At 39.9% G+C, this 23,367-nt stretch overlaps 7 protein-coding genes, 1 non-coding gene and 2 pseudogenes across 10 annotated transcripts; 1 reads left to right on the forward strand and 9 right to left on the reverse strand.

Moving 5' to 3' along the window:
• Positions 1-63: 63 nt before the first annotated feature.
• Positions 64-584, reverse strand: ins-24 (INSulin related). Its single transcript, NM_061042.6, has 2 exons — positions 343-584; positions 64-299 (listed from the first exon to the last, which is right to left on the reverse strand). The coding sequence occupies exons 1-2, from the start codon at positions 569-571 to the stop codon at positions 217-219; spliced, it is 312 nt and encodes a 103-aa protein (NP_493443.2). The 5' UTR covers positions 572-584; the 3' UTR covers positions 64-216.
• Positions 585-3,870: 3,286 nt separating this feature from the next.
• On the reverse strand, positions 3,871-4,974 carry ins-30 (INSulin related). Its single transcript, NM_061043.4, has 2 exons — positions 4,690-4,974; positions 3,871-4,260 (listed from the first exon to the last, which is right to left on the reverse strand). Exons 1-2 carry the CDS (start codon positions 4,955-4,957, stop codon positions 4,166-4,168), a joined length of 363 nt encoding a protein of 120 aa, NP_493444.1. The 5' UTR covers positions 4,958-4,974; the 3' UTR covers positions 3,871-4,165.
• A 1,093-nt stretch (positions 4,975-6,067) lies between these two features.
• Positions 6,068-6,694, reverse strand: ins-26 (INSulin related). Its single transcript, NM_061044.6, has 2 exons — positions 6,439-6,694; positions 6,068-6,270 (listed from the first exon to the last, which is right to left on the reverse strand). Exons 1-2 carry the CDS (start codon positions 6,680-6,682, stop codon positions 6,182-6,184), a joined length of 333 nt encoding a protein of 110 aa, NP_493445.1. The 5' UTR covers positions 6,683-6,694; the 3' UTR covers positions 6,068-6,181.
• A 3,849-nt stretch (positions 6,695-10,543) lies between these two features.
• nhr-276 (Nuclear Hormone Receptor family) lies at positions 10,544-12,395 on the forward strand (the record flags this gene model as incomplete). Its single annotated transcript, NM_061045.2, has 3 exons — positions 10,544-10,600; positions 11,069-11,774; positions 12,136-12,395. 3 exons carry the CDS (start codon positions 10,544-10,546, stop codon positions 12,393-12,395), a joined length of 1,023 nt encoding a protein of 340 aa, NP_493446.2.
• Positions 11,836-11,904, reverse strand: Y71A12C.4. Its single transcript, NR_050718.1, has one exon. It is a non-coding gene; the product is annotated as an Unclassified non-coding RNA Y71A12C.4 (non-coding RNA).
• Positions 12,396-12,447: 52 nt separating the features above from the next.
• On the reverse strand, positions 12,448-14,611 carry Y71A12C.3 (annotated as a pseudogene). Its single transcript has 7 exons — positions 14,504-14,611; positions 14,072-14,212; positions 13,912-14,028; positions 13,756-13,867; positions 13,573-13,703; positions 12,570-12,715; positions 12,448-12,523 (listed from the first exon to the last, which is right to left on the reverse strand). Coding segments are annotated over exons 1-7 (831 nt in total).
• A 437-nt stretch (positions 14,612-15,048) lies between these two features.
• On the reverse strand, positions 15,049-16,939 carry Y71A12C.2 (VTT domain-containing protein). Its single transcript, NM_061046.4, has 6 exons — positions 16,848-16,939; positions 16,728-16,801; positions 16,285-16,372; positions 16,069-16,230; positions 15,661-15,799; positions 15,049-15,369 (listed from the first exon to the last, which is right to left on the reverse strand). The coding sequence occupies exons 1-6, from the start codon at positions 16,932-16,934 to the stop codon at positions 15,158-15,160; spliced, it is 762 nt and encodes a 253-aa protein (NP_493447.2). The 5' UTR covers positions 16,935-16,939; the 3' UTR covers positions 15,049-15,157.
• A 66-nt stretch (positions 16,940-17,005) lies between these two features.
• Positions 17,006-19,920, reverse strand: smd-1 (S-adenosylmethionine decarboxylase beta chain). Its single transcript, NM_001392971.2, has 6 exons — positions 19,790-19,920; positions 19,480-19,576; positions 18,538-19,426; positions 18,271-18,488; positions 18,094-18,223; positions 17,006-17,550 (listed from the first exon to the last, which is right to left on the reverse strand). The coding sequence occupies exons 3-6, from the start codon at positions 19,198-19,200 to the stop codon at positions 17,455-17,457; spliced, it is 1,107 nt and encodes a 368-aa protein (NP_001379243.1). The 5' UTR covers positions 19,201-19,426; positions 19,480-19,576; positions 19,790-19,920; the 3' UTR covers positions 17,006-17,454.
• Positions 19,292-19,345, reverse strand: F47G4.14 (uncharacterized protein; the record flags this gene model as incomplete). The annotated part of the gene is made up of 1 exon (NM_001381255.1): positions 19,292-19,345. One exon carries the CDS (start codon positions 19,343-19,345, stop codon positions 19,292-19,294), a length of 54 nt encoding a protein of 17 aa, NP_001368676.1.
• A 1,132-nt stretch (positions 19,921-21,052) lies between the features above and the next one.
• F47G4.8 lies at positions 21,053-23,071 on the reverse strand (annotated as a pseudogene). Its single transcript has 7 exons — positions 23,012-23,071; positions 22,844-22,971; positions 21,710-22,021; positions 21,554-21,684; positions 21,373-21,506; positions 21,179-21,324; positions 21,053-21,128 (listed from the first exon to the last, which is right to left on the reverse strand). Coding segments are annotated over exons 1-7 (987 nt in total).
• Positions 23,072-23,367: the final 296 nt, after the last annotated feature.

Below are 23,367 nucleotides of genomic sequence, written 5' to 3' on the forward strand. Positions count from 1 at the left end.
CCTACTGTAGAATGAAGAACTTCCATCTGAATTATCCATCTGAACTCTTCACTGCAGAATTGTGTTTTTGTGTTTTTTTATTAACAAAGGTGTCTCATAATGGTAGTGGATACAGTAAACCAAGAAAATTAAATTAAGGAGTTTTTGTGCGTCTGTAAAGAAAAAGCAAAAGAGAGGTATAGGGATAAAGTTTGTGAGATAAAAAAAAAGAGATCTTTAGAAAACGAAGCCAGATGGGCAGCAGGCCGAGATGAAGCCGGCATCGGTGTACCCAGTACTGCAGGATTTGATGGTAAGATCTGAAAGACTCGAGCTCATCTAGACTAACTCAAAGGAACCCACCGTCGTTCTGAATTGTGCATCCGCCCGCGCAAAGCTTCTGCACCTTCATCATCATTGATCGTCCGCACGCTTTTTGAGGTCCCTGGTTGGCTCGAATGAGTCCCATCTCCTTGAGGCTTTTTTCAAGCGCTTGGTAGCTTTTGAGCTCCAAATCCGCGGGCTCCGAGAAGACATGGCATAGTGCCAGGGGCACTAGGAGCAGAAGAAGAAACAAGGTGGGAGATCTCATTCTCACGAAAAATGAGTTGTCATATAAGTTTGTGCGGTTTTTATATCGATGAGAGGGCGGAGTCATGGTGCAGAGCATCTGGCTGAAATTTGGTGTAGCTATCTGACTTAGGCTAAGAACCTCACCAAGACAAATCGGGACCCATCAGAGCTAGCAAAAGTGCAGCCTAGTACGATTTGCTATCTACACAGCCAACAGAGCCTAACAAATTGTAAGTGTGCTAGGGTTTTCTAAGTTTAAGCCACAAAGAGAAGTCCTACTTTTCTGGGTGGCTGGGGCTCCAGGTAGGCTCTGCAGATCTTACTCAGGTACTGAACAATAAAAATGCAACTATCCGATGGCAAACACGACCCCGCACAAAGTTGATACCGCCCGAAATTTGACAACACTTTTTGCTCGTTTTCGTATTTTTTTGCCTAAAACATGTAGTGACTATAAACCAAGAAATAAGCAAAGTACAACATTCCCAAGAGCCCGCGTCATAGTTGATTTGGTGAATAATTCCATATATAGCTCTTTCGATACAGCAATTCTCAATTGTTTACCACTACTTCAAAATGTCTTCTGATCTTACAAACGTAGTCAGAACGGGTGACCTGATCAATCAGAACGCAGTTTGGTATGGAAAACGCTAATGGTTTCCCAATTGTTGTGTGGCCCTGTACATATTTTATCTATAGTTTGATCTAGGCGGCCTGTCTGGCGGTCTATTGTAACCTGCATTCATCCCGCTTGCACTGTTGTCCTCCCCCTTCCAATGCAAAAGGTGGTTGTAAATGAGAGTCATGTTATTCCTTAATAGGGCACAACAGACAATTAGCAAAATATGTTCAACAATCTATTGAAGGAGGGGTTTCGGCGTCGATGCACCATGTTTCCCAAAAGTACATGAAATATTTGTATATTACGTTATATAAAACCGTTGTTTAACAAGTATTTTGTCAGTTGACAGTTTTTTGACAAATCTAATGGTTACCGAGTCATAAACTGTTATAGTTTAAAAATGCCATAGTCGATGCACCTGTTCTCCAGTATATAGTGACCTACATTCTTCCCGCTTGCTCTGTTGTTCTCCCGCCGTTTCTGTGCAGGAGGTGATTGTAAATGAAAGTGATTTGAGTCACAATGCATCTCTTTTACTCTAGTATTCAATTCTTTTCATACTGTGTGTTTTTCCACTTTTACGACTTTAAAGAGGGCACATTTATGCGGGATGGACTCTAATTAGTACATATATAAAATAAATACTTCATACAACCTACATTTAGGAAATACTAGTGTCAAAGTTCTTAGTCCCTTCCATTACAAGTTCTTGTTAAAATTCATCTGACGTTTTTCGGAGTCTTCTGATCAATTCGAAAACCGAAAGAATCAGAAGACGTCAGTGATATGGAGAAACTGGTAAACAAGTAATAATGATAACTTGTAGTGTGAAAATGTCAAAAAAGAGATGATAAGTGGAGGAAGCTTGAACTCTTGATGTTGGACTGTGATGTTAGAGCAAGAACATTTTAGGAGGATCTGAAATCGAAACTTACTATATTAAGTGAGCAATTGGTGTAAAATTAAGTGATAATTATCGGCAGTGGTCCTTTTCACTTAGTGTTTTTAACTATAATTTTGGCGGGAATTCAAATTTTAATTTTTGAAAACACTCTGAAAAATTCTAGAACTTTTTGGAAAGTTTTAGAAAATTCTGGAATATTCTACAACATTCTGGAAAAGTCGGTAAAATTTTGGAGTGTTCCCGAACTTTCTGGAAAATTTTAGAAAATTCGGGAATGTTCTGGAACCTTCTTGAAAATTCGAGGAAATTCTGGAATGTTCTAGAACCTTCTGGAAAATTCGATAAGAATCTGGAGTGTTCCAGAACTTTCTGGAAAATTCGATAAAATTCTGGAATGCTCTGGAACTTTCTGGAAAATTCCAGAAAATTCCGGAATGCTCTAGAACCTACTGGAAAATTTGATAAAATTCTGGAATATTCTACAACATTCTGCAAAAGTCGGTAAAATTCTGGAATGTTCTAGAACTTTCTGGAAAATTCCAGAAAATTCCGGAATGCTCTAGAACCTTCTGGAAAATTCGCTAAAATTCTGGAATATTCTACAACATTCTGGAAAAGTCGGTAAAATTCTGGAATGCTCTGGAACTTTCAGGAAAATTTTAGAAAATCCTGGAATGTTCTGGAACCTTCTGGAAAATTCGCAAAAATTCTGGAGCGTTCTAGAACCTACTGGAAAATTTGATAAAATTCTGGCATATTCTACAACATTCTGCAAAAGTCGGTAAAATTCTGGAATGTTCTAGAACTTTCTTGAAAATTCCAGAAAATTCCGGAATGCTCTAGAACCTTCTGGAAAATTCGGTAAAATTCTGGAATATTGTACAACATTCTGGAAAAGTCGGAAAAATTTTGGAGTGTTCCCGAACTTTCTGGAAAATTTTAGAAAATTCTGGAATGTTATGGAACCTTCTGGAAAATTCAATAAATTTCTGGAATGTTCCAGAACCTTCTGGAAAATTCGGTGAAATTCTGGAATGTTCTGGAACTTTCTGGAAAATTTGATAAAATTCTGGAATGTTCTGGAACCTTCTGGACAACTCGGTAAACGAAACCATTTTCTTATAACCCCCTCCTTGACTTTTTCAGGGTATTATGCCATCTGACGTTGCTCAGAAACTGGTAATTAAGTGATTATAGGTGATAATTATTCTATGTGAAAATGTACTTTCTGATCAAATTTTTCGTAAGATCAGAAGACATTTTAGTGGTAAACAAGTGGTAATTGTTGAGTCAGAATAGCTATTTATGGAATTTTAGACAAATGAACTATGATGCCGGAGTGGAAATGAGTCTTTAAGTCCACTGGGGGAACTTTTTTGCATTAATTTACTCTAACTAGTCTAACTAGTGGCTTCCTTTGGACTATTTCACTAAAAATATAATTTTTTTTTTGGAGAATTAGTCAGAAAACTCAAATATTCTTATGCAGCAGAAATTTCTAAAAAGGCTCGTAGATGCCAAAAAACTTTGGCTGTTCGGAAAGCCTGTTTTAGAAGACAATTATCAGTTGAAAAATCAGAAGGAGCCTAGCTTGATCCAAAAGCTATTCGATGCTTTTTTTTAAACATTTGTAGCGTTTCACAGAGCCTAAAACCCCTTTCTTCTCTTTAGGCTTCCGGCCTATTAGTCCAATTGCATTTTACAGCTTATATTAGCCAAGTAGCTTAGAAACCCGGCTTGATCCAAAATCTATTTTCCCCAAACTACCCCAAACTAAACAAAACACAGAGAATTCCAAGGAAAAAAAAACATTTTATTGGGTTTTTTGTTAACAGGCACCTACCGTCAACTTGGAGGATAACAATGAAAAGTACAAAAAAAAAGAAATGGGTTTTTTTTTGGGATTTTTTGAACTTTTTTTGATTTTTTTTTTTGATTTTATGGGGATTTTTAGAAGTGTTGTAGAAAGATTTTCCTCATCTCAAATTATAAATAAAAAAAGGGGATAGATAGAAAGGGAAATGACCAATGTTATACTTATCAAAAATAGTAACAATTAACAAGGGATGCCGCTCCGAGGGGTTGATTCAGAAGACGAATGGTGTCTGGGGGATTGGTGGGCAGCAGGAGTTGATCAGCTGAGAGTCGGTGAGACCTTTCATGCATGCCGTTTCGTGGAGGTCTGGAAATTGGAGGGATTAAGGGAGATCAAAAACCTGAAAAGTTAAGATGTCCTAAATGCGTCAGATGCCTGTTTTGGTCTGTCGGTCGGTTTCTAGAGGTATCCTGGAAGGTATCCTAAAGCCCCTTCTACAGCAGTTTTGGAGGGCGAGGGCACTACGAAGCCCTCCTGAGCCCACCAACCAGTACCCCTAGCAGTGTCTTTAAAGTTCTGAAAACTTCGGATCCCTGAAAGCGCCACAGTCCCGCATGGTAACTATGTTCTTCTGGGATCCTGTCCTTACAGAGTCCTTACAGAGTGAGCCTATTCTTAAAGGTTCTAGAGGTTCTAAGGGAGTCTCGCGTTACTGACAAGAGCGCTGTCCTTAACACTAAAAAAGAGATCCTAAACGCGCTGAAACCCGCCTAACCTCAATAACCCCCTACTCACCATCAGCGTGAACTGTGCAGATTCCATGGCAGAGTTGTTGGATCTTTATCAACAAACTCCTTCCGCAAGTCTTCTTGGCTCCCTGAGCCGCCACTACCGGCTCACGGGGGGCCTGGATGAGTCCCATGTCCTGAAGCTCCTTGAGTGTCTCCGCAAGCTTACGGTTGAATGTGATCCTTGGATCCGGTGCAGGCTTGGAGAGGAAGTGGCCCAGTGCCACTGGTAGGAGGAAAAGGAGAAGGAAAAGAACCAGGGCGTGAGAACTCATTCTCACAAAAAAAGTGAGTTGGCGGAAGTGTTTCGCCGGGTTTTGTAGGGCTCGATGGGAGGGCGGAGTCGCGGGTGTAGGCTCCACCTACAAGAAGTAGGGGAGGGCAGTGATTGAGATTAGCTGGCAAGGAGGCAGTGAAGGGGAAAACTACTAGATTATAGTTTATTTCAGAGCTTTGAAAAAATTTCAGAATTCAGTTTCCAATAAATTTACAGCTCCAAATCTCAATCAAGGACTAGAGATGCTCTGTGAGCGGCCCACTAGAACCTTTTGTCATGGCTGGACAACTAAGCTTAAAGAGTAACTCTTGGACCGTAGAACGACCCAGAAGCAACGCTGTAGAGTCCTGTCGAATCCCAGGCCTTACGAGTTTCTACGCTTCTTGATAGACTCCTCGGCTTCCTTGTAAGACTAAAACAGTCTAAGTTAGGACCAGGCCTGAAAACTGGAGCAGGGGAGACTTTAAGCAGTAAATAGGCTTTTTGGCTCTCAGGCTCCCAGGCTTTTCCAAAATCTAATCCCTATTTGTAACTCCTCACGTATGAAGAAGACGTCAAAGGGGTAAACAAGTGATAATTATAGGGTGGCTCACGGAGTCACTTTGTAGTTGGGCTCATTGTGATGTGAGAAATAGAGATATCTATAAAAATAGACGACATGTTGTAAGACAATCTTGCAGACTCATAGAGATCAAACTCTTAATTCTAGCATATATAGGTATCTAGTAGAGTTATCAAAAAGGGGTAATTGGGGAGTTACATAGATTTAGGCCTTCTAACTCTGTCAGGAACAATTCTATCAAAAAGTAGTCAAGTGTTAAAATGTTCAGCTGAAAATTTCTTATATTTCGGTAGTTGACCATATTTTTTTAGCGTTGGTATCTGCAGAGTTACGCCGACTTGAAGTTGGACGGGGATGCAGAGGTAGATCACGGCACTTGGCGTGGAGTAGGAACTTATCAAAAAGTTCTCTTCTAACGATCTGTTCAAAAGGAAATTTCCTACAAAATCTGAATTGAAATTTTTTGATAGGTCCATCCTCTACAAAGTTATTACACTTTGAAACTGGTCTTCTGACATTTTCCTGAAAAATTCCCAAACAGATTTTCGGCGTTATTCCCAAAATTTATTGATTAAATGTTAATATAGAATTGTCCAATTTTACGCTGATTATTTTTGAGTTGTTATTTGAGTTGTGCTCATGCTCCGTTATTTTGTGCTCTTAGTGAATGAATAGCTTCATGGTTGGGCAGCATGCCACCATGAACTCCATGTCCGAGACTCCGCGGTGGCAGGACTTGATGACGAGTGCTGGAATAAAAAAGTGATACTACTTTAAAGTTGTATAACTCTGCAAATAGAAAAGTTATCAAAACGTTGTCAACTAACAAAATTTAGAACATTTCCTGCTGAACAATGCTTCAGTTAAAAATTATCCAGTACCACTTCTAGTTTCAAAGCTACACCCCTCCAACTTACCATCATAGTTCCGAGTGCACTGCCCATTGCACAGCTTGTCGACTCTCTCGATGATGTTCATCCCGCAGGTGAGGCCGGCCTTGGTACCATGGTGATGATTCCCGATGAGCCCCTTATTCATGAACTCTTGGAGCATGCCGTTCATGTGATGGAACTCCTGAACCTCCTTCTGCATCTCCAGCTCATCGAGCATTGCTGCATGGCATAGTGCCATAAGGCAGAGAATAGCGACGAGAGCTCTCATTTCCTTCGCTGAGAAGTGAAGGAAAAAGCTCAAAATCTGGAATTGTCATTATAATCTTTTGGTTTTATACCCTCTAAATGGGCGGGGTTTGTTATTATTAAGCTCCGCCTTCAATGATTCATTAATTTTCATTACGTAAATCAAGGAATCCCAAAAGTAATGGAAACTAGACTATTCTAGTTAAAAATTGACGTAATTTGAAAACAGAAATATCTCAAAAACTAAAAAAGCTAGAGGAAAATTTTTATTTTATAAAATATTGCTGAGAAAATTTCCTACATTTTGTTAGTTGACAATTTTTTGATAGCTCAATTTCGTCTGGAGTTAGAGGAGCTTCACCTTATTTCAAACCTCTTTAACTTCAAAGAGAAGAGCGTTATAAAAAATGTGGCAACTAACACAATGTAGAAAAATTTGCGTAGATTATTTTAACGTTAAAAAAATTTAAATATCGTGTCTCCTCGTAGAGTTATAACAATTTGACGTTGGAAGGGTAGAATAGTGTGTGGGAGGGGAGAGCGCAGGTGGTTAGAGTATGCTGCGTCTCCCACACTCACACACTCTCCCCCGGCGGTAAAATGTGCTATCAAAAAATTGCCAACTAACAAAGTGCAGAAAATTTTGCGTAGATCATTTTCTGTTTTGATAAAATTCAGATCGCTTTATTTAAAAAATGAGGAAAATGAAAATTTCCAAAAGTTCAAAAAGTCACAAAATTGTATTTAATTTTTGCTTTTTTACACAAACATCTATTACAAAAGTTTTGTTTTTTACAGATTTTATTTCCATATTAGCACGTTCCAACGAATTCCAGCCAATTGGAGCGTGTAGGAAGATTCGGGCTAATTTTCAGTTTTTTCAGTCTTCTTCTGAAAGTGTTCTAATTTTTGGAACATTTGGGTGTTGCACATGTATGTACAATAGAAACCTTATTTATAGAATTAATAATGTTTCAAAAAACATGGTGAAACCCTTTATAGATCACTGGACCTTTATGACGTCACACACGAAAATATGAAAATTTGCATTTTTTTTAAAAGTTTATTTTTGCAGGTATCTTTCTTTTTTTGCAAGTTACAATTGCTGGTTAGCACTAATTTGGCAGTTATTATAAAACAACAAACAACACATATCTTCAGCTTAGCCTGCCAGGCTTATCACTGGCATTTCATCCTACAATCTTGTAATCATAACTGGATTTTCTAAACTCGGATCAAAAATATGGGAATAAAACAAGCTAACTGAAAAACGTGATAACTCAAAAAATACATTAGCTAGACAAAATTATTTAATTACAAAAAAAATCTACAAAAAATTTCCTACATTTTGTTAGTTGTCAACTTTTGGATAGCATCTTTCTCCGCCAAGATAGAGGAGTTTCAATTCTGAAGACCGCCGCCGCTGCGAAAGAGTGTGCAGGAAGGGGAGACGCAGCGTACTCTCACCGCCTGCGCTCTCCCCTCACCACACACTCTTTATTGCTTTGATCGTTGAACTGCTCTAACTCCGTTGGAAAAAGAGCTATCAAAAAGTTGCCAACTAACAAAATTTAGATAATTTTTAAAGGAATATTTTGTTAGTTAGCAAATTTTTGGTAGCTCTTCTTGATTCTAGTTTTCCACTACTTTTTGCACTTTTATAACAAAAAATGTATGTACATACTTCTTTTTTCCTTCTCAAAAACTACAAAAAACATGTTTACTACTTTCGGATGACTGAAAATTATTACCTCTTGAATTTTCAAGCTAGCTTTCAAAAATTACATGCTTCAATTGACTGAAACTAGCCTGAAAATTATGAAAACGTGCTGAAATTAGACACGAATTGTTTAGCCAGGTTTTGAAACATAGTTGTAAAAAATAAATTGTGATAAGGGGTTTTTTAAAGATCTAAAAATTGAATCATATCTAAAATTTTGAACTTCAACTGTTAGATTAAAGGTGGAGTAGCGCCAGTGGGGGAATTGTTAAAAACCACTCCTTTGGTCCTAAAATGACCAAATATCATGATAAAACTTTTCAAAACATTTTTGAAAATTTTTTATTTACTGTCAAAAAGTGGCAATTACTCAGCTTTTGCCACTCATAATTTTGGAAGTCGACCAAAAAAAAATTTTTTTTTCGACATTTTTATGTTTTAATTTTGTTATAATTATTTATATTAAAACATTGAAGGGGTCGAGACTTGTGACATTTCTTTAAATTTCCTCAAATGCTCGTATTGACCGGAAATATTGAAAAATCTAAACATTTTTGGAGTGTTTTATTATGATATTCGGTTGTTTTGGATCATTATAAGTGCATTTAGACAAAATCCCCACTGGCGCTACTCCACCTTTAATGCCAAAAATTTCTCAATATTCCCATAAAAAAGGAATTTATCAGTTTAATGTCTAGCTTTTTTTTTGTGTATACACTATTAGTGTAATCTAATACATAGTTCCTGGCATCTACGTAATCCTGATAAGTGATAATCTCTAATTTTATGTACCCTTAATCCCAACACTGCTAATTTTGTTTGTTTTTGTATATATTAAAAAGTAATGTCTGGTGCCAGAAATTTGAAACTTGAAGACAAAACAATTAATTTGGAACATTCTTGGCATTTACCAAAAAACTAACTAAGTTGAGACTTCTACTAAAATTATTTTAAAATTTTTAAAATTTTTACCTTCTTCTCAACTTAGATGACATTTTGGTAAATGCCAAAAATTTGAAATTTTTACGAAATTGTTATAAAACCGGTGCTCTAGTTGGATATTTGGCATGATATTGTTTTAAAAAAAAATCAGTTTTCTTCTCAAAGCCTGGCTACAAAGCCCTAATCTAATTTCAGCACGTTTTTATGATTTTCAGCTAGTTTCATCTAGTTTCAGCCAATTGAAGCATGTTATTTTGGTGATAATTTTCAGTCATGCAAAAGTGATAAAAATGTTTTTTGTAGTTTTGGAAAAGGCAAGTACATACATTTTTAACTAGAAAAATGCAAAAAAAAGTTGTGGAAATCTACAGAAAAAGGGAATTAAAAATATCTGGAAAACTAGGAGAACTACTGAAAATTTGTCTAAAAAGAAAATGCTTTGTAGAACATTTTCTACATTTTGATAGTAGACAAAGTTTAGAAAAGTTGGTTTTTTGCGGAGTTACAGCCGTTAAAAGCAAGGAAATTTTTTTTAAATAAATTTTTGTTTAGCTTAATTTTTTTTCCAATTCTTGATCAGTTTTTTGCCGTTTTTTGTTTTTTTACTAATCAAAAATAATTTGTATTTTATAGAAAAACTTATAAATCCAACTAATATAACTGATATTGTTAGTATTTGTAGAGATTAGTAGGTAATGTTTGGTTATGGAAAAAACGAAAACAAAAGTTTACAGGAATGGGATTTGAATTTTATAGCATACATACCTATCTCTCTCTATGCAATAACTGAAAAAATGTGAAAAAGGACGGTGTTAAATAGTACCCTATTTTTAAATTCTTGTAACTCCACGAGGAGTACAAATATCAAAAAGTTGTTAACTAACAAAATGATCTACGTAAAATTTCCTACATTTTGTGCCATGAAAACTTTTTGATAGCTTCTACCTCCGCCAAGTTACAGGGGTTTCAAATTGACTTCCTATATAATCTCCATTTTTTTCTAGTTTCGAAATTAAAACCCTTTGGGAGTTCCGATGTAACATCACACTGCTAATTTTAGGAATTCTTATAACAAAGTCACATGATATATGAATCAGTAGTACTAATTGCGTGATACCTAAAAACCCTCTTTGCAAATATGGAAAAAATTATGTTTGGCTCATTTCGTTTTGGTCGAGATCTTTCGTACCATTCCCTTAAAATTTTACTTTTCTATTTCCAATGGAGGTTCATTTGTGCCAAATTTGTTCGAATCCCAAATGCGAAAGTAAATATGGGGTGAGTTATGCTTTCTAGGTTTGAGGAAAGTTCTAGGAACTCTTGAGCAAGTAAAGATATCAAAAATATGTCAACTAATAAAATAAACTACGCAAAATTTCCAACATTTTGTTATTTGAAAACATCTTGATATCTTTATTCTTCGCTAAGTTACAGGGGTTTCAATTTAGTACCCTCCGTCGTTGTGAGAGAGTGTGTGGGAGGGGGAGACGCAGCGCGCTCTCACCGTCTGCACTCTCCCCGCCGCCACACTCTATTGCTTCGATTTTTGAATCGCTCTAACTCCGTTGAGAGAAGAGTTATCAAAATGTTGTAAACTAAAAAATTGTAGGAAACTTCAAGGGGAGTATTTTGTTAGTTGGAAATTTTTTGAGAGCTCTTCTCCCAACGGAGTTCTGCCCTTCCAAATTGAAATGGCTCTAACTTCTTTTACGAAAAAAATGTAGCAAATTTTAAGGAGATTTTCAGTTTTTCCTCTGCTCCGCCTGCTGCTCCTTTTTCCGTCGAAATTTTCACGAAAAGTCCCCACCAAACTACGCGGCAATTATGAATAAATTCTTTAATCTACCATGCAGCCCCGGACACGTAAACTGTAAAAAATGCCGGTTCGACAAATGTCTAGAAGTTGGGCTTATTCGACCTGTCACGGATAATCGAGCTCGAGAAATGGCTGCAAATTTGAATTTAGTAAATTTAATCCAGACATTGAAGGATCTGGATATAACTCGAGCAGATAAATTTTCAAATTACAATCTAATTGGTCCAACTTCTCCAGCAGATGCTATATTGATCCCAGTAAAATATTCCGCCAAAAAACTCCAAAATCCTACATGCCACCACTGGAGCCTTCTCAATCAGATTACTACTATAGATTTCTTGAAGAAAATCAATTTTCCTCAAGCCATAAACCCCGAGGACCAGGGTTCAATTATTCGATCCGGGTACATTAAGCACATGCTTTTCTCAACTGCATTTTTAAGTTACACGAAGAAGCTTGGCGAAATGCGATTTCCTGATGGTTCCGACATTTTCGATGCTGAAATTCTCAAAACTCCGGAATTTTCTCATCGATTTTTAAGAGAGATTCGAGAATTACTAGTTGACAAGTTGGCCAATTTGAAAGTCACTCAAGAGGAGTACTTGTTACTTTCAGTCATATTTCTGTGTAGTGAAGGTATATTTTAGTTAAAAATTGACGTAATTTGAAAACTGAAATATCTCAAAAACTAAAAAAAGAAAAATTTTCAACTAACAAAATATTTCTGAGAAAATAAAAAGTCAGTTGACAATTTTTTGATAGCTTTAACCGCGACGGAGTTACAGGGGCTTTTAGTTCGGAAGCAAAAGAGTGTGGGGGAGGGGAGAGTGCAGACGGAGAGAGCGCGCCTGCGTCTCCCCTCCCACACACTCTCTCGCCCCTCAAGTTCAAAGGCTCATAACTCTGCGGGAAGCAAAGCTATCAAAAAGTTTTCAACTAACAAAGTGTAGCAAATTTTTTTTAGAATCGTTTTTTATTTGAAAATTTTATTTTTCAGCTAGTCCCTTACTGTCAGAGGACGGAAAAGCAAAGTTGCCATGTATTCAGAGAATGTATGCATCATGTCTACTCCACTATTGTTGTCTGCAAAATTCCAAGTCTGCACCTGCCAGATTCACCGAATTGTTATCAATTTGGATCGTTATCCTCCAAACTTTCAAAAATTTCAGCCATTTTGTGACTCTAGTCCAGCTTATCGGCAAAGAAACGGTTTTTTTGAGTAAATATGATAACTTGATGCAATTTGCAAATTCTTAACATTGTATAAATATAAATAAATAAATAGTTTTTATTCGAAAAAAAAATTCATTCACACCAATGTAGGTTTTACCCCGCAGACATAACCCTTCCAGCACCCGATTTTCGCTGAGGTAGGCAGGGAGGCGCTGCAAACTTAGGTGGCCTTAGTGGAAAATCGACATGGAAACTTACTCGGCGTCATCTATTGCGTACCAATCTGTTGCATTAAATTTTAGGACTATTCCATCAGCAGGTGCCGGGTTTCCATCTGGGTTGCCTTGTTGCCAAATGTAGCCGGCGGGGTTTGCGGAGAGGGTGGGGTCCGTGAAGGAGAACGCCTGGAATTTAAGACTCCATATGGTAGAGACTCTTAGTAGTGCAGGTCCAAATGAACCGGAACTTCAATGGTAGAGACCCTTATGCTATATACACCCCAACAAATGGTACAGAATCCACAAGGTACATAACTAATAAAGACCCCGATGTAGTATATACCAGGGGTGGGCGGAAAACGATTTTTCGGGCAAGTCGGCAAATCGTCAAGTTAGCGGAATTGAACAACTCCGGCCAATCGCTAAGCCGACAAACTGCCGATTTGCCGAACTTGCCGTTTAGCACATTTTTTTGGAAATTTCAGAACTTCAACTTTAATTGGCAAAATTGTACGCATTCTATGAATGTTCCTACATCTTTTTCTGAAAAGTAAGAAAATTCTATGAAAATATCTTTTAAAAAACGGGAAAAAAATTTCAAAAAGGCACAGTTGCTTCCGTCATAACAAAATCCCTCTAAACATTTCCGGCAAATATGAAATCCGGCAAACCGGCAATTCGCCAATTTGCCTAATTTGTCGGCAAAAAAATTTGCCGAACGGAAATCGCCGCCCACCTCTGGTATATACCACCATGATACAAACCTCCTATGGTACAGAACCACTATGGAAAGTCCCTTTACCGACCATATTTGGTACATACCCCTATGGCGTATAAGACCCAGGCCCCGTTTTGGCATAGTCCTCATATCATCATATTATATCATTAATGAGAGAATCTCCCTATGGTGCATACCCCTATGGTAATAATGCAAACCAATGGGATTTAGTATCCATACTGTAAAAAACCCTATATGGTGCAGATCCCAGATGGCACATACCACTTATGGTACCGACTCTATGTGGTACATGTCCCATGCTCACCTCCGTAGTATTGCATGGATATACGCTGGTCCCCATGCAGCTCGCCTTCCGTGCACCATCTAACCATACACCGGTTATTTTGTATGTTCCATCCAATGCCTTTATCTTATTGAAGATCGGAATAGTTTTTTCTGAAAATTTCAAAAATTTGAATTTGTGTATTGTTGAAAGGATCCAACTTACGAACAACAAAATCGTGCTCAACTTTTGTCTCGGGACCCGAAATGCTACTATTCAAATTGTCGCACATAATATCCGACACTGTCCTGTTGCAGCACGCATAGTGCTCAACAACCTTAAAAGGATATGTGAGCTCTGGCGACTAAAAAGGCTTGTAACCTGTGAGCATCGAAGTCCTTTAGCTCTGTGGAACTATGTAAAGTTATCGGGGCACGTGGGTATTTGGCAGCCAAATGTCCAAGTAGAATCATTGTAGGTTACATTGCAAGGAGGGCCCTGGAACAGGTACTTTTTTGGGTTCCTGAGCTAGGGGTCTTACTGAAAAGGATATCAAGTGGTTTACAGGACACGTGGTATCTGATGAAGAGTGCTTAAAAGCAAATCTTGAACCATTTTCAGCATGAGTAGCAGTGATGACTTGACCGACTTGGAACATTTGGCAGTTGTTCTCGTATACTGCCTAAAATTTTTCTCATTGTCCGCAGAGTTCTTAGCGTTTGAAGCTAGAAACGCAAAAAAAGTAGAGGGCGAGAGGAGGCGCAGACAGCAAGAGCAGCCTGCGTCTCCCCCTCCACCACACTCTTTCACGCTTCCAGCTTTAAACCATTGTAACTCTGCGGAGAATAAAGATATCAAAAAGTTGTCAACTAACAAACTGTGGAACATTACAAGAGCAATATTTTATTGGTTGGCAACTTTTCTCAAACTCATTTTTCCGCGGAGTTACAGCCGATTTCCGCTTCCTACTTACAATACAAGTGTCCAAATCGAAGCAATAATCCACACATTCCTGCCATGTGGAAACGTTAGGACTACTGTAGCTATTGTAGATAGTAGGTTTACCATAAGTGATCAGCATTTTGTAATCGGATAGTACCATCTGAAAGGGTTACTGTAGGCATGGTAAAAGGTACAGTAGGGAAAACAAACGCTGGGAAGGAGAATCCAGAGAAAACAGGCAAAAATTGCAGATTTTAAGCGAGAAGTCATGATTTTCATGTGGAAAAGTGGGGAAATGAGTGTTCAAGAACAAATAACATAGACCTCTTTTAAAAAATCGGCGGAAAATGAGGCTCCGGGAGCCTTGGAAACACGACAATTTATTTATACGTAGGAGGGGCGCCGAACAATCTTTTTGGCGGTGGAAATATGTTTCAGGCGTTTGATTTTGGAACTTGAGCCTCCATGAAAACTTTTTAGCCGTGTCTGCCTGCCTATTGGCCTATTTCTCTTTAACTCGCAGGAGCGATGCGGATGCGTTGCGGCTGCGTTGCGGTTGCGTTGCGGTCCAAAAATTGAAAAATAATTCATTTCATAGAAAAACCCGCGAATAAAATTCAAACCCATAAAAGTGCACATAAAACTATTAAAACATGAAATTAAAACAAAAATCGAAATCAAAAAACTAGGAAACTTTAACTCCATGCAGCTCATCATTGTACCCGGAAACTTTTTTCTCCAAACTATTCTGTTTTGCAATTCTGGTGGCCACCAGAAGCAGTAGTGAGACACTGAAGAGCTCCGAGAGGGTCCAGACATCGAAAACATCGGACATTGAGTTCACTTCGGCAAGTACAGTACCGGCGCGGACACACAGCAGGTTGTAGGGGAAGAGGCCTGAAATGTTTTTCATTTTTGATTTTGAATTATTTTGGTATTGAAAATCAGATTCGGCTCGTCGAGACGGTTTGAAAAAGTATAATCATGGCCTAGTTTTAAATGATGGCCTAACTTTGGATTTCTAGGCCGCCATTGAAAAGCTCAATAACCCGGTTTTTTTTTAACCTAAGCTCATTGTAAATAAAACTCCTGTAATCAGCTCATTGAGACGGTTGGAAAAAGTTTGACCATGGGCTAGTTTTGGATAATGGCCTAACTTTTTGGATTTCTAGGCCACCAACAACTCACCGACAAAAACCGAGCTGGCGTGATATCTCAAAGGTACATCCAAAAATGGACTGGAGATGTTCAGCAACCAATGAGGAGTGAATGGGAAGATTCTGGCAGACAATAGGAAAAACCAGAGGCGGTCACGTTCGGCGTTTACCTGAAAAAAAATGTTTGTTAATATTTACATTCGAAAAACATAAATTTGCTGGGCATGCTCCAAAAATTTCAGGGAAATTGACCACTGGTAGCTGAGTTACGCCGCTTTAAAGTTTTCGAGAGGCGACGCGGCTGCGCTGCGGTCGACACGCGCCGCAGCCGCACCGCACCTCAAAACTTCAAACTGCTGTATATTGGCGCTTAATACTTCGTTTGCCTCAAAATTTTTGGAGCATGCTCAGATACCCATTAGCTTTAATTTCTACTTACCAAACACCGCAAACTTTCAATTCTTGACTTCAAAAACCGGTCGACAATTGGTGCTGCAAAAAGAGCCGATAGGCAGAAGCATAAAGATGCTCCAACTGCGTTAAGGCTGCAAACCAGTGCAACTCCACGAACTGTGCCAAAAAGTGCTCCAGCTAGAAGATTCTGAAACTCAGAATTTTGTTTTAAAAACAGGAACATTTTGAAATATTATAGTACCATGAAAAATGATCCGGGAATCGCAAAAGTCTGCTTGTAGAGGTAAGCTGCTGAGAAGAGAAGTACTGTGTAGGCGGCATGGGATTCTCTGAAAAATGAGGATGCGTTGCGGTCGCGTTGCGGTTTTTTTAAATTTCGGCTGAAAAATTCATAAGAACTGATATTATAGCAGAATTTGACCGTTTCCTCAACGAAAAAACACAAAATTCGGACAAAATCCTGATTTTTGAAAACTTCCCGAAACGCGTTGCGGTAGCGTCGCGGTCGCGTGGCGGTTTTTCAAATTTTGGTTAGAAATTTGGTTTACAAAACATATTTTCACTGAAATTTGAGATTTTTTCAAAGAAAGTCAATGAAAAATTCAATGGAAAATGAATTTGCGTGATTTTTCAGTTTTTCCATGCGGTGCGGTTGCGTAGCGGCACTAAAATTTCAAAACTCACTCATATTTTGTCAAACTCGAGCTCAACTCCCGCAACCCTTCCAAATCCCTCGGGAACCGAGGCCTCTGCGCACCCTAAATCAAAAATTTCCAGCTTTTTAGCAGAAAAATCTCAAAAAACCTCCGGAAGTGGTCCGTAGCTCCAAACCGCGTACAAAACCAACGAGGCGCCAAAGAAAACGAGAAGCAAGCCGCAAATTCGCAGCATTCTCTGTGAAGAAATGATTTGATTTTTTTTTGATGGAGAATGTGGAAGAGATACAACGTGTAGAAACGTGTGTAAAATTTAATTTTCCCAAATTTTTTTTATTAAAAAATATATTCTACGCCCAAAAATTAACGTTTAAGACAGTTCTAACACAAGAAAAATAACTAAAATTGCTAAAAATCAATAGGAAAGTGTAACTGTCTGTCTTGAAAACAAACAGGAAAGGGGGAGAGAGAGGGGGAGGGAGGCGACAAAGAGATGGGGAGAATAGATAAGGAATTAGCATAACATTTGACCCTTCAACGGGAAGTTGTTCTGGGAGACCAGAAGACCACAGGACCACAGTACCAGAAGCCAAAAGACTAGAAAATGGCCTGAAGGCCCCTCAGAAAACCAAGTAGTTAGGGGAAGGGGGGTATAGTGATCAATGATTAAGAAGAAAACAAAACTAATAGGGTTAGTACAAAATACATGGTTTAACAGTGATTTGTAGAAAAAAAAACACAATCAAGATTTGATATCAATCGGAGCGTTCGCCGTCGTCCTCGTCGCTCGATGATGAATCTTGACCGGTGGAGGCCTTGCGCACGAAATGAGCGTAGACTAGGGTTTCCGTCTGCAAATTTTCAAGATTTTAGTGTTTTGATGGAAGTACTAGAGGACCAGGACCACAGGACCAGGACCACAGGATCAGGACCACAGGACCAGGACCACAGGACCAGGACCACAGGACCAGGACCACAGGACCACAGGACCATAGGACCACAGGACCACAGGACCACAGGACCACAGGACCACAGGACCAGGACCAGGACCACAGGACCAGGACCAGGACCAGGACCAGGACCAGGACCAGGACCAGGACCAGGACCAGGACCAGGACCAGGGCCAGGACCAGGACCAGAGGACCAGGACCAGAACCAGGACCAGGACCACAGGACTAGGACCAGGACCAGGACCAGGACCAGGACCAGGACCAGGACCAGGACCAGGACCAGGACCAGAACCAGGGCCAGGACCAGGACCAGGACCAGAACCAGGACCAGGACCAGGACCAGGACCACAGGACCAGGACCAGGACCAGGACCACAGGGCCAGGACCAGAACCAGGGCTAGAGGTAAGCGAAGAACGCTAAATTTTGAAGCCCACCGAACCCACCTCAAGTCTCACAAACTGCACATTGGTCCTTCTATACCCCGGCAGCTCGCGGTCCCACAACTGCTGCTGGGCATCCTTCCCCTTCTCCGAAATGTCATTGGCAAAGACTGTCATCAAGATCTTATTTGGTCTGTAAGGAACTTTGTTGAACTACATTAAGTTTTTCTAAATACTCACCTGAAACACTGAAGAACCTTCCGAGTCTGCGAGTACAGGCAGACCAAGTCCTGGTTGGTCTCGAAGGAAGCGAAGCTGAATGCCTTCTCGGGAGTCACGTGGATGGTTGCGTATTGGTCAGTGTCATTCATATAAGCGTTCATACTGTAGCCGCACGGGTCGAACAGCTCGTCGTGAACATCTGCACCTGCCGGGATGATCTTGTCAATACCGGCTCGCTGTAAAGAATTGATTAAAGATCATCGGACTCCCATCGCGAGGGCTTACCATGAAGCAGTCATTGCCATCCACCGCATAGTCTTTGGTAAACTTGTGGAGCACCTCCTCATCCAGATCGCTCATCAAGATCTCCAAGGTGTGATCGGGTTGCTTGTGAGCTGGGAACTCAACTTCTCTGTGGAATGTGTAAAGGTACCATCTATCCTGTTTGAGGGATCCAAGACAGTACGCATGACCATCCACAAAAAAACTATCCAGATACTCCACCTCCGCATCAAAGTTCTTATGAAGCGATGGTTGAAGATCCGGGCGCAAGAAGTTCTTCCTGGAGTAGTAGACGGATTGGACTTGATCCAGCCCGGCGTAGGCCCCGGCTAGCTGCATGATCACTGGAAGGGCAGCCAGCAAGCGAGTTGTGCCACAGGTCTTGAGGATCACACGGTTGTCCGAGATGAACAGAGAGGACTCGCTGAGCACGTAAGAGTCGATGGACTCGTTGTGCTTGGAGTGGAGGATCTTACAGCGAGCGATGTCAAGCATTGCATCGATCTCCTCTCTTGGGATGATTCGGAGGGAGCGAGTCTCATTCTGTGTGCTCGAGCAGAACCAGAGCTCCAGAAGCTTCTCGGCACCTTCGAAGAAGTACTCCTCATCCGGAGCCTTGACCGGATGGGTTTGAACGGCAAAGTTGGTGGCAGACGTGGCAGACATTATGGGGGAAGGGTTGTAGTATGGGTATGTCGAAAGACGGATTTTCTATTGAAAATGGGTTTAGGAGGTATAGGCTCCTTAGCTGGACCCGCTAGGGAGGACGACGGTATAGGACGAGGATGCGGGTCTTTCGGTCGGGACCCATACACCTCGGGGGTATCAGCGGAAGCGGGAACGCTTGTCGGCGAACACCACGGCGGCGGACGAAGTTAGGGTGGGGTTGTCTCTGAAAATTCAGGGATTAGGCCAATATTTTTAGATTTTTTAGAGCCTGCATACCTGGCAGATGAAGTGTCCGAAGGTGGACGCGGTGGTGGCGACTCGTCGGGAGAACGGTCTACGCTCACTGTACGGATTTTGGCTGGGTAAGGTGACCCTGAAAAATTGGATAATGTTTCGTGTGCAGAGCCCCCAACAACCTCAAAACCCTCCCATCAATTTCTGGTTGAGGGAACACACACACGCTTCCTGTTCCTCTTTCTTCTTTCTTTTTTTTTTTTTCTTTTTTTTTCTTTCTTTTCTTCCCCCATTCCTCCAGCCTCTTACGTCATGACCACTCAATTTTTAAAAAAACAAAGAAAAGTCTCACCTGAGTTAGCTGCGGCGCTCCACAGGAACGGCTCACAGCACCCACAAGTCTTACGGTGTGGAGCAAAAAGTGCTCGGTTTGGAGAGAGAGCTTGGTCTTAGAAAACTGCCGGGGGAGCTTTCTGAAGTTACCTAAAAAAAATTTCTAGCTTTTTTTTGGGTAAATCGTAGAAAGAAGAGAATAATAGGGAAAAAAAGTGACGGTAGATAGAACCGAAAAGAGCCAGCACACTGAATGAGCAGTTGAGTGCAGTTGGGAGCCTGTCACACTGATAACGATATGTTGATAAGATTGAAGGAGGTGGAGCCACTTTTCGTGCAAACCTATGTAGCTCCTTGCTCCAAATGCCAAAATCAATGGGGCGTTCTCCAGCTGAGAGCGGGTAGCCTCTCTGCGTCTCGGCTTGGGGAAAAAAAAAAGAAAAAAAAAGAAAAAAAGAGAGGTCCCCGAAGCTTTTCCAAATGCAAACATTTGTGCTATGATGTGATGAGCAAACATATCGCTAACTGAAATATTACTTTGTCTGGGAATGGAAAATAGGTTATTGGTCCCCAGAAATCACGGGAAAGGAGGTGTCGGTTGTAGTGAAGGCTAAATTGTGCTCGGTCATTGGTGTCTATGACCTGGAGTGCGGAACGTTTGAAGGGCCAGGACTTTTAGAGCATGGTAATGTTCACCAACAAATCGCTTGAATCTGAAGGCTTTGGGGTCTCTGGGGATCTTTCTTACTGCAGGACCTCATAAGATCCTCCTGAAACCCAGCTGGGTGATGAAACTCATAGCTTCAAACGACACATAACTCTATAAACTGACTACTAATAGTACTGAGTTGAGCTCAATATGGGCTTAGAAGCTTTGGGCCAGGCCACAGCACATCCTACTGAATTTTAATTGACTGCCGGAGGAGCTGGAGTTTTCTGCTGGAGAAGTAGCTCAAGATCCTGAAGACTTTCCAAAAAAAAAAGAAATCTTACTCTATATGAGCCTAATATTCACATGCTAGCCTAACGGAGCATTGAGCACATTCCCCTAGTCTATTTGCTGACGTGGCGACTTCTTATCAGTAGCTATCAGAGGTCGACTGAACAACTCTTTGTGCACATGAAACGCAAAGTTCTTTTCTTTTCTCATCCTTATCACCACTTAATTTGTATATAAAACTACCTTTGGACGTCTGAAATGATGTGGTGACTACACATCAACAACTTGTATAGTTTTATTATTAAAAAAGGAGAACATTAAAATGTTTACTGCATTATGGAGTTATACAAGTGTAGGTTTGACTCCGCAAACATAGGCCTTCCAGCACGCTGTGTTTGGATAAAATCCGTTACCTGCGCTGGAAGTTTCGGATAATTTCAGTTTTCCAGGTCAATTTTCAGTACTTACGCCCCATCATCCATCCAAATATTGCCTTCTTTCGTGAATTGTAAGACCACCGAGTAAGCAGGCCACGGGTTCCCATCCGGAGTGTTCGGGCGCCATTTATAGCCCCCAAGATTTGCCGATAAGGTAGGGTCCGAGAAGTACAGGGCCTGGAAACTTCAGATTCATTCAAGATCTAAAGGTTAGGCTGGTCTTGCATTCGTCCCGGTGCATTGGGGTCTGGTGTCATTAATCACATTACATTCTGGCTTCCGATCTCCGTCTACCCATATACCTGTCATTGGGAACAAGCCCTTGTTTTTGGAAGTGTTGTGGATAACTTGACCTTTTCCTAAAAACTTGAGGAGTCTTAATCAGGTATATCCAGGGCGCACTGACCAACAATAAAATTAAACTCCGCCTGACTATCCACCCCACTTAACTGGGCACCCATTTTTGCACATTGCGATTTTGCAAATAGTTGACCAAAGCATGCAGAGTTATCAATCACCTGTGGAAGGACCATAGGGCTTGAAGTTTAGGTTTTAGGCTTACCTGTAAACACCAAAGCCCCCGAGGCCTGGAGAACATTGTGAAGTTAGTCGGGCACGTGGGCTTGGAGCAATTGAATTTCCAAGTAGGGTTGTTATAGGTTGTATTGCAAGGTGGGCCCTAAAGTAGAATAACAGGTGAAAGCTGTAATGATTAAAAATTGGTTACTGAAAAAGACTGCAGAAAATTTATAGGGCACACTGAGTTATCAAGAGATGTCGAAAATTTGAAAGCAAATCTTGAGCCATCAACTAAATGAGTTGCAGTGGAGAGCTAGCCAATTTGGAACATTTGGCAGTTATTGTCGTATACTGCCTGAACAATATTGGTTATTGAAAAATAGTGTACACTTGGTTAGTTGACAACTTTTTGATAGCTTTGCCGAAGTATTCTTTTAACAATGCTCACCGGTCGAGGAACTTTCCCACATTAAACTTCCATAACTTTGAAACTAGAAGAGTTATCAAAACGTTGTCAACTGAAGAAATGTGGCAAAATTTAAGAGGTATATTTTGATAGTTTATTATTTTTTCAATATCTTTACATACCGTCGAGTTACAGGACTTCTCAAACATGCTCACTAGCGGAAAGTCTTGCTGCTTCAAACTGATGTATCTTTAAAACTAAAAGAGTTATCAAAAAGTTGCTTACTGGAAAATTGTGGCAAATTTTTAGCGCTATACTTTGATAGTTTACTATTTTTTGATACCTTTCATACGGTTGAGTTACAGGACTTTAAAGTAGAGCCTTATTTTATAGATACTCATTGACGGAAAAGTCTTGCTGCTTCAAACTGATGTATCTTTAAAACTAAAAAGGTTATCAAAAAATTGTCAACTGAACAATTGTGGCAAATTTTTACCGCTATATTTTGATAGTTTATTGCTTTTTGATATCTTTACATACGGTTGAGTTACAGGATTTCAACGTCGGGCCTCATTCAGACATGATCACTGGCAAAAAAGTCTCGCTGCTTCAAACTGATGTATCTTTAATACTAAAAACGTTATTAAAAAGTTGTTAACTAGCAAAATATGAGAAATTGTCAGAGCAACACTTTGCTAGTTGGTTTTTATCTGATTTCTCTCCTCTAAGCAGAGTTAGAGGACTTCACGTCAGCTAACATAATGGTCATACCATGCAAGTATCCAAACCGTAGCAATAGTCCACGCACTCTTTCCAAAGGAAACGTCGGGATTACTGTAGGTACTGTAGGTACCAGGTTGACCATTTGTAATAAGCATTTTGTAATCGGACACCGCCACCTGAATAGGTTACTGTATACAGAAAGTTTGGAAAACTCACATTTGGAATTAAAATCCAAAGAAAATAGGCGAAAAATGTAGATTTGAAGTTGGAGTTCATGTTGTAAATGAGAATATTTTAAAATATGAGTGTTTGGACCTCATAATATTTGTTTTATATGCGGGAAGCTATGGAAACTGTAGCGTAGGAGATATGAGCTTTGACGGAAAACCACGCTTGAAATGTTCAAAAATTTTACACACTGAACTTTGAAAATTTCAGTTTTCTATGTAGCCCAACTTTTACATATTGCCTGAGTAGTGGCCCAAGGTACCTGTGCGATATGGAGTTAGTTCCAAATTGGGTATTTTTGGCTGGAAATTGCAGAATATATGTAATAAATTTTAAAAACTTGA

Source organism: Caenorhabditis elegans, chromosome I (genome assembly GCF_000002985.6).
Source record: "Caenorhabditis elegans chromosome I".
NCBI lineage: Eukaryota > Metazoa > Nematoda > Chromadorea > Rhabditida > Rhabditidae > Caenorhabditis > Caenorhabditis elegans.

Excerpts from the sequence above, each read along its gene's own strand:
- ins-26 (NM_061044.6), bottom strand. The coding sequence starts at position 6,682 with ATGAGAGCTCTCGTCGCTATTCTCTGCCTTATGGCACTATGCCATGCA. Across the intron at positions 6,271-6,438 it reads GTGCACTCGGAACTATGATG|CACTCGTCATCAAGTCCTGC; the intron begins GTAAGTTGGAGG and ends TTTTTATTCCAG.
- ins-24 (NM_061042.6), bottom strand. The coding sequence starts at position 571 with ATGAGATCTCCCACCTTGTTTCTTCTTCTGCTCCTAGTGCCCCTGGCA. Across the intron at positions 300-342 it reads ATGCACAATTCAGAACGACG|ATCTTACCATCAAATCCTGC; the intron begins GTGGGTTCCTTT and ends CGAGTCTTTCAG.
- Y71A12C.2 (NM_061046.4), bottom strand. The coding sequence starts at position 16,934 with ATGCTGCGAATTTGCGGCTTGCTTCTCGTTTTCTTTGGCGCCTCGTTG. Across the intron at positions 16,373-16,727 it reads TCGAGTTTGACAAAATATGA|AGAATCCCATGCCGCCTACA; the intron begins GTGAGTTTTGAA and ends CTCATTTTTCAG. Across the intron at positions 15,800-16,068 it reads TTGAAAGTTTGCGGTGTTTG|GTAAACGCCGAACGTGACCG; the intron begins GTAAGTAGAAAT and ends ATTTTTTTTCAG.
- ins-30 (NM_061043.4), bottom strand. The coding sequence starts at position 4,957 with ATGAGTTCTCACGCCCTGGTTCTTTTCCTTCTCCTTTTCCTCCTACCA. Across the intron at positions 4,261-4,689 it reads CTGCACAGTTCACGCTGATG|ACCTCCACGAAACGGCATGC; the intron begins GTGAGTAGGGGG and ends TCCAATTTCCAG.
- smd-1 (NM_001392971.2), bottom strand. The coding sequence starts at position 19,200 with ATGTCTGCCACGTCTGCCACCAACTTTGCCGTTCAAACCCATCCGGTC. Across the intron at positions 18,489-18,537 it reads ATGGCAATGACTGCTTCATG|CGAGCCGGTATTGACAAGAT; the intron begins GTAAGCCCTCGC and ends AATTCTTTACAG. Across the intron at positions 18,224-18,270 it reads AAGGTTCTTCAGTGTTTCAG|ACCAAATAAGATCTTGATGA; the intron begins GTGAGTATTTAG and ends AGTTCCTTACAG.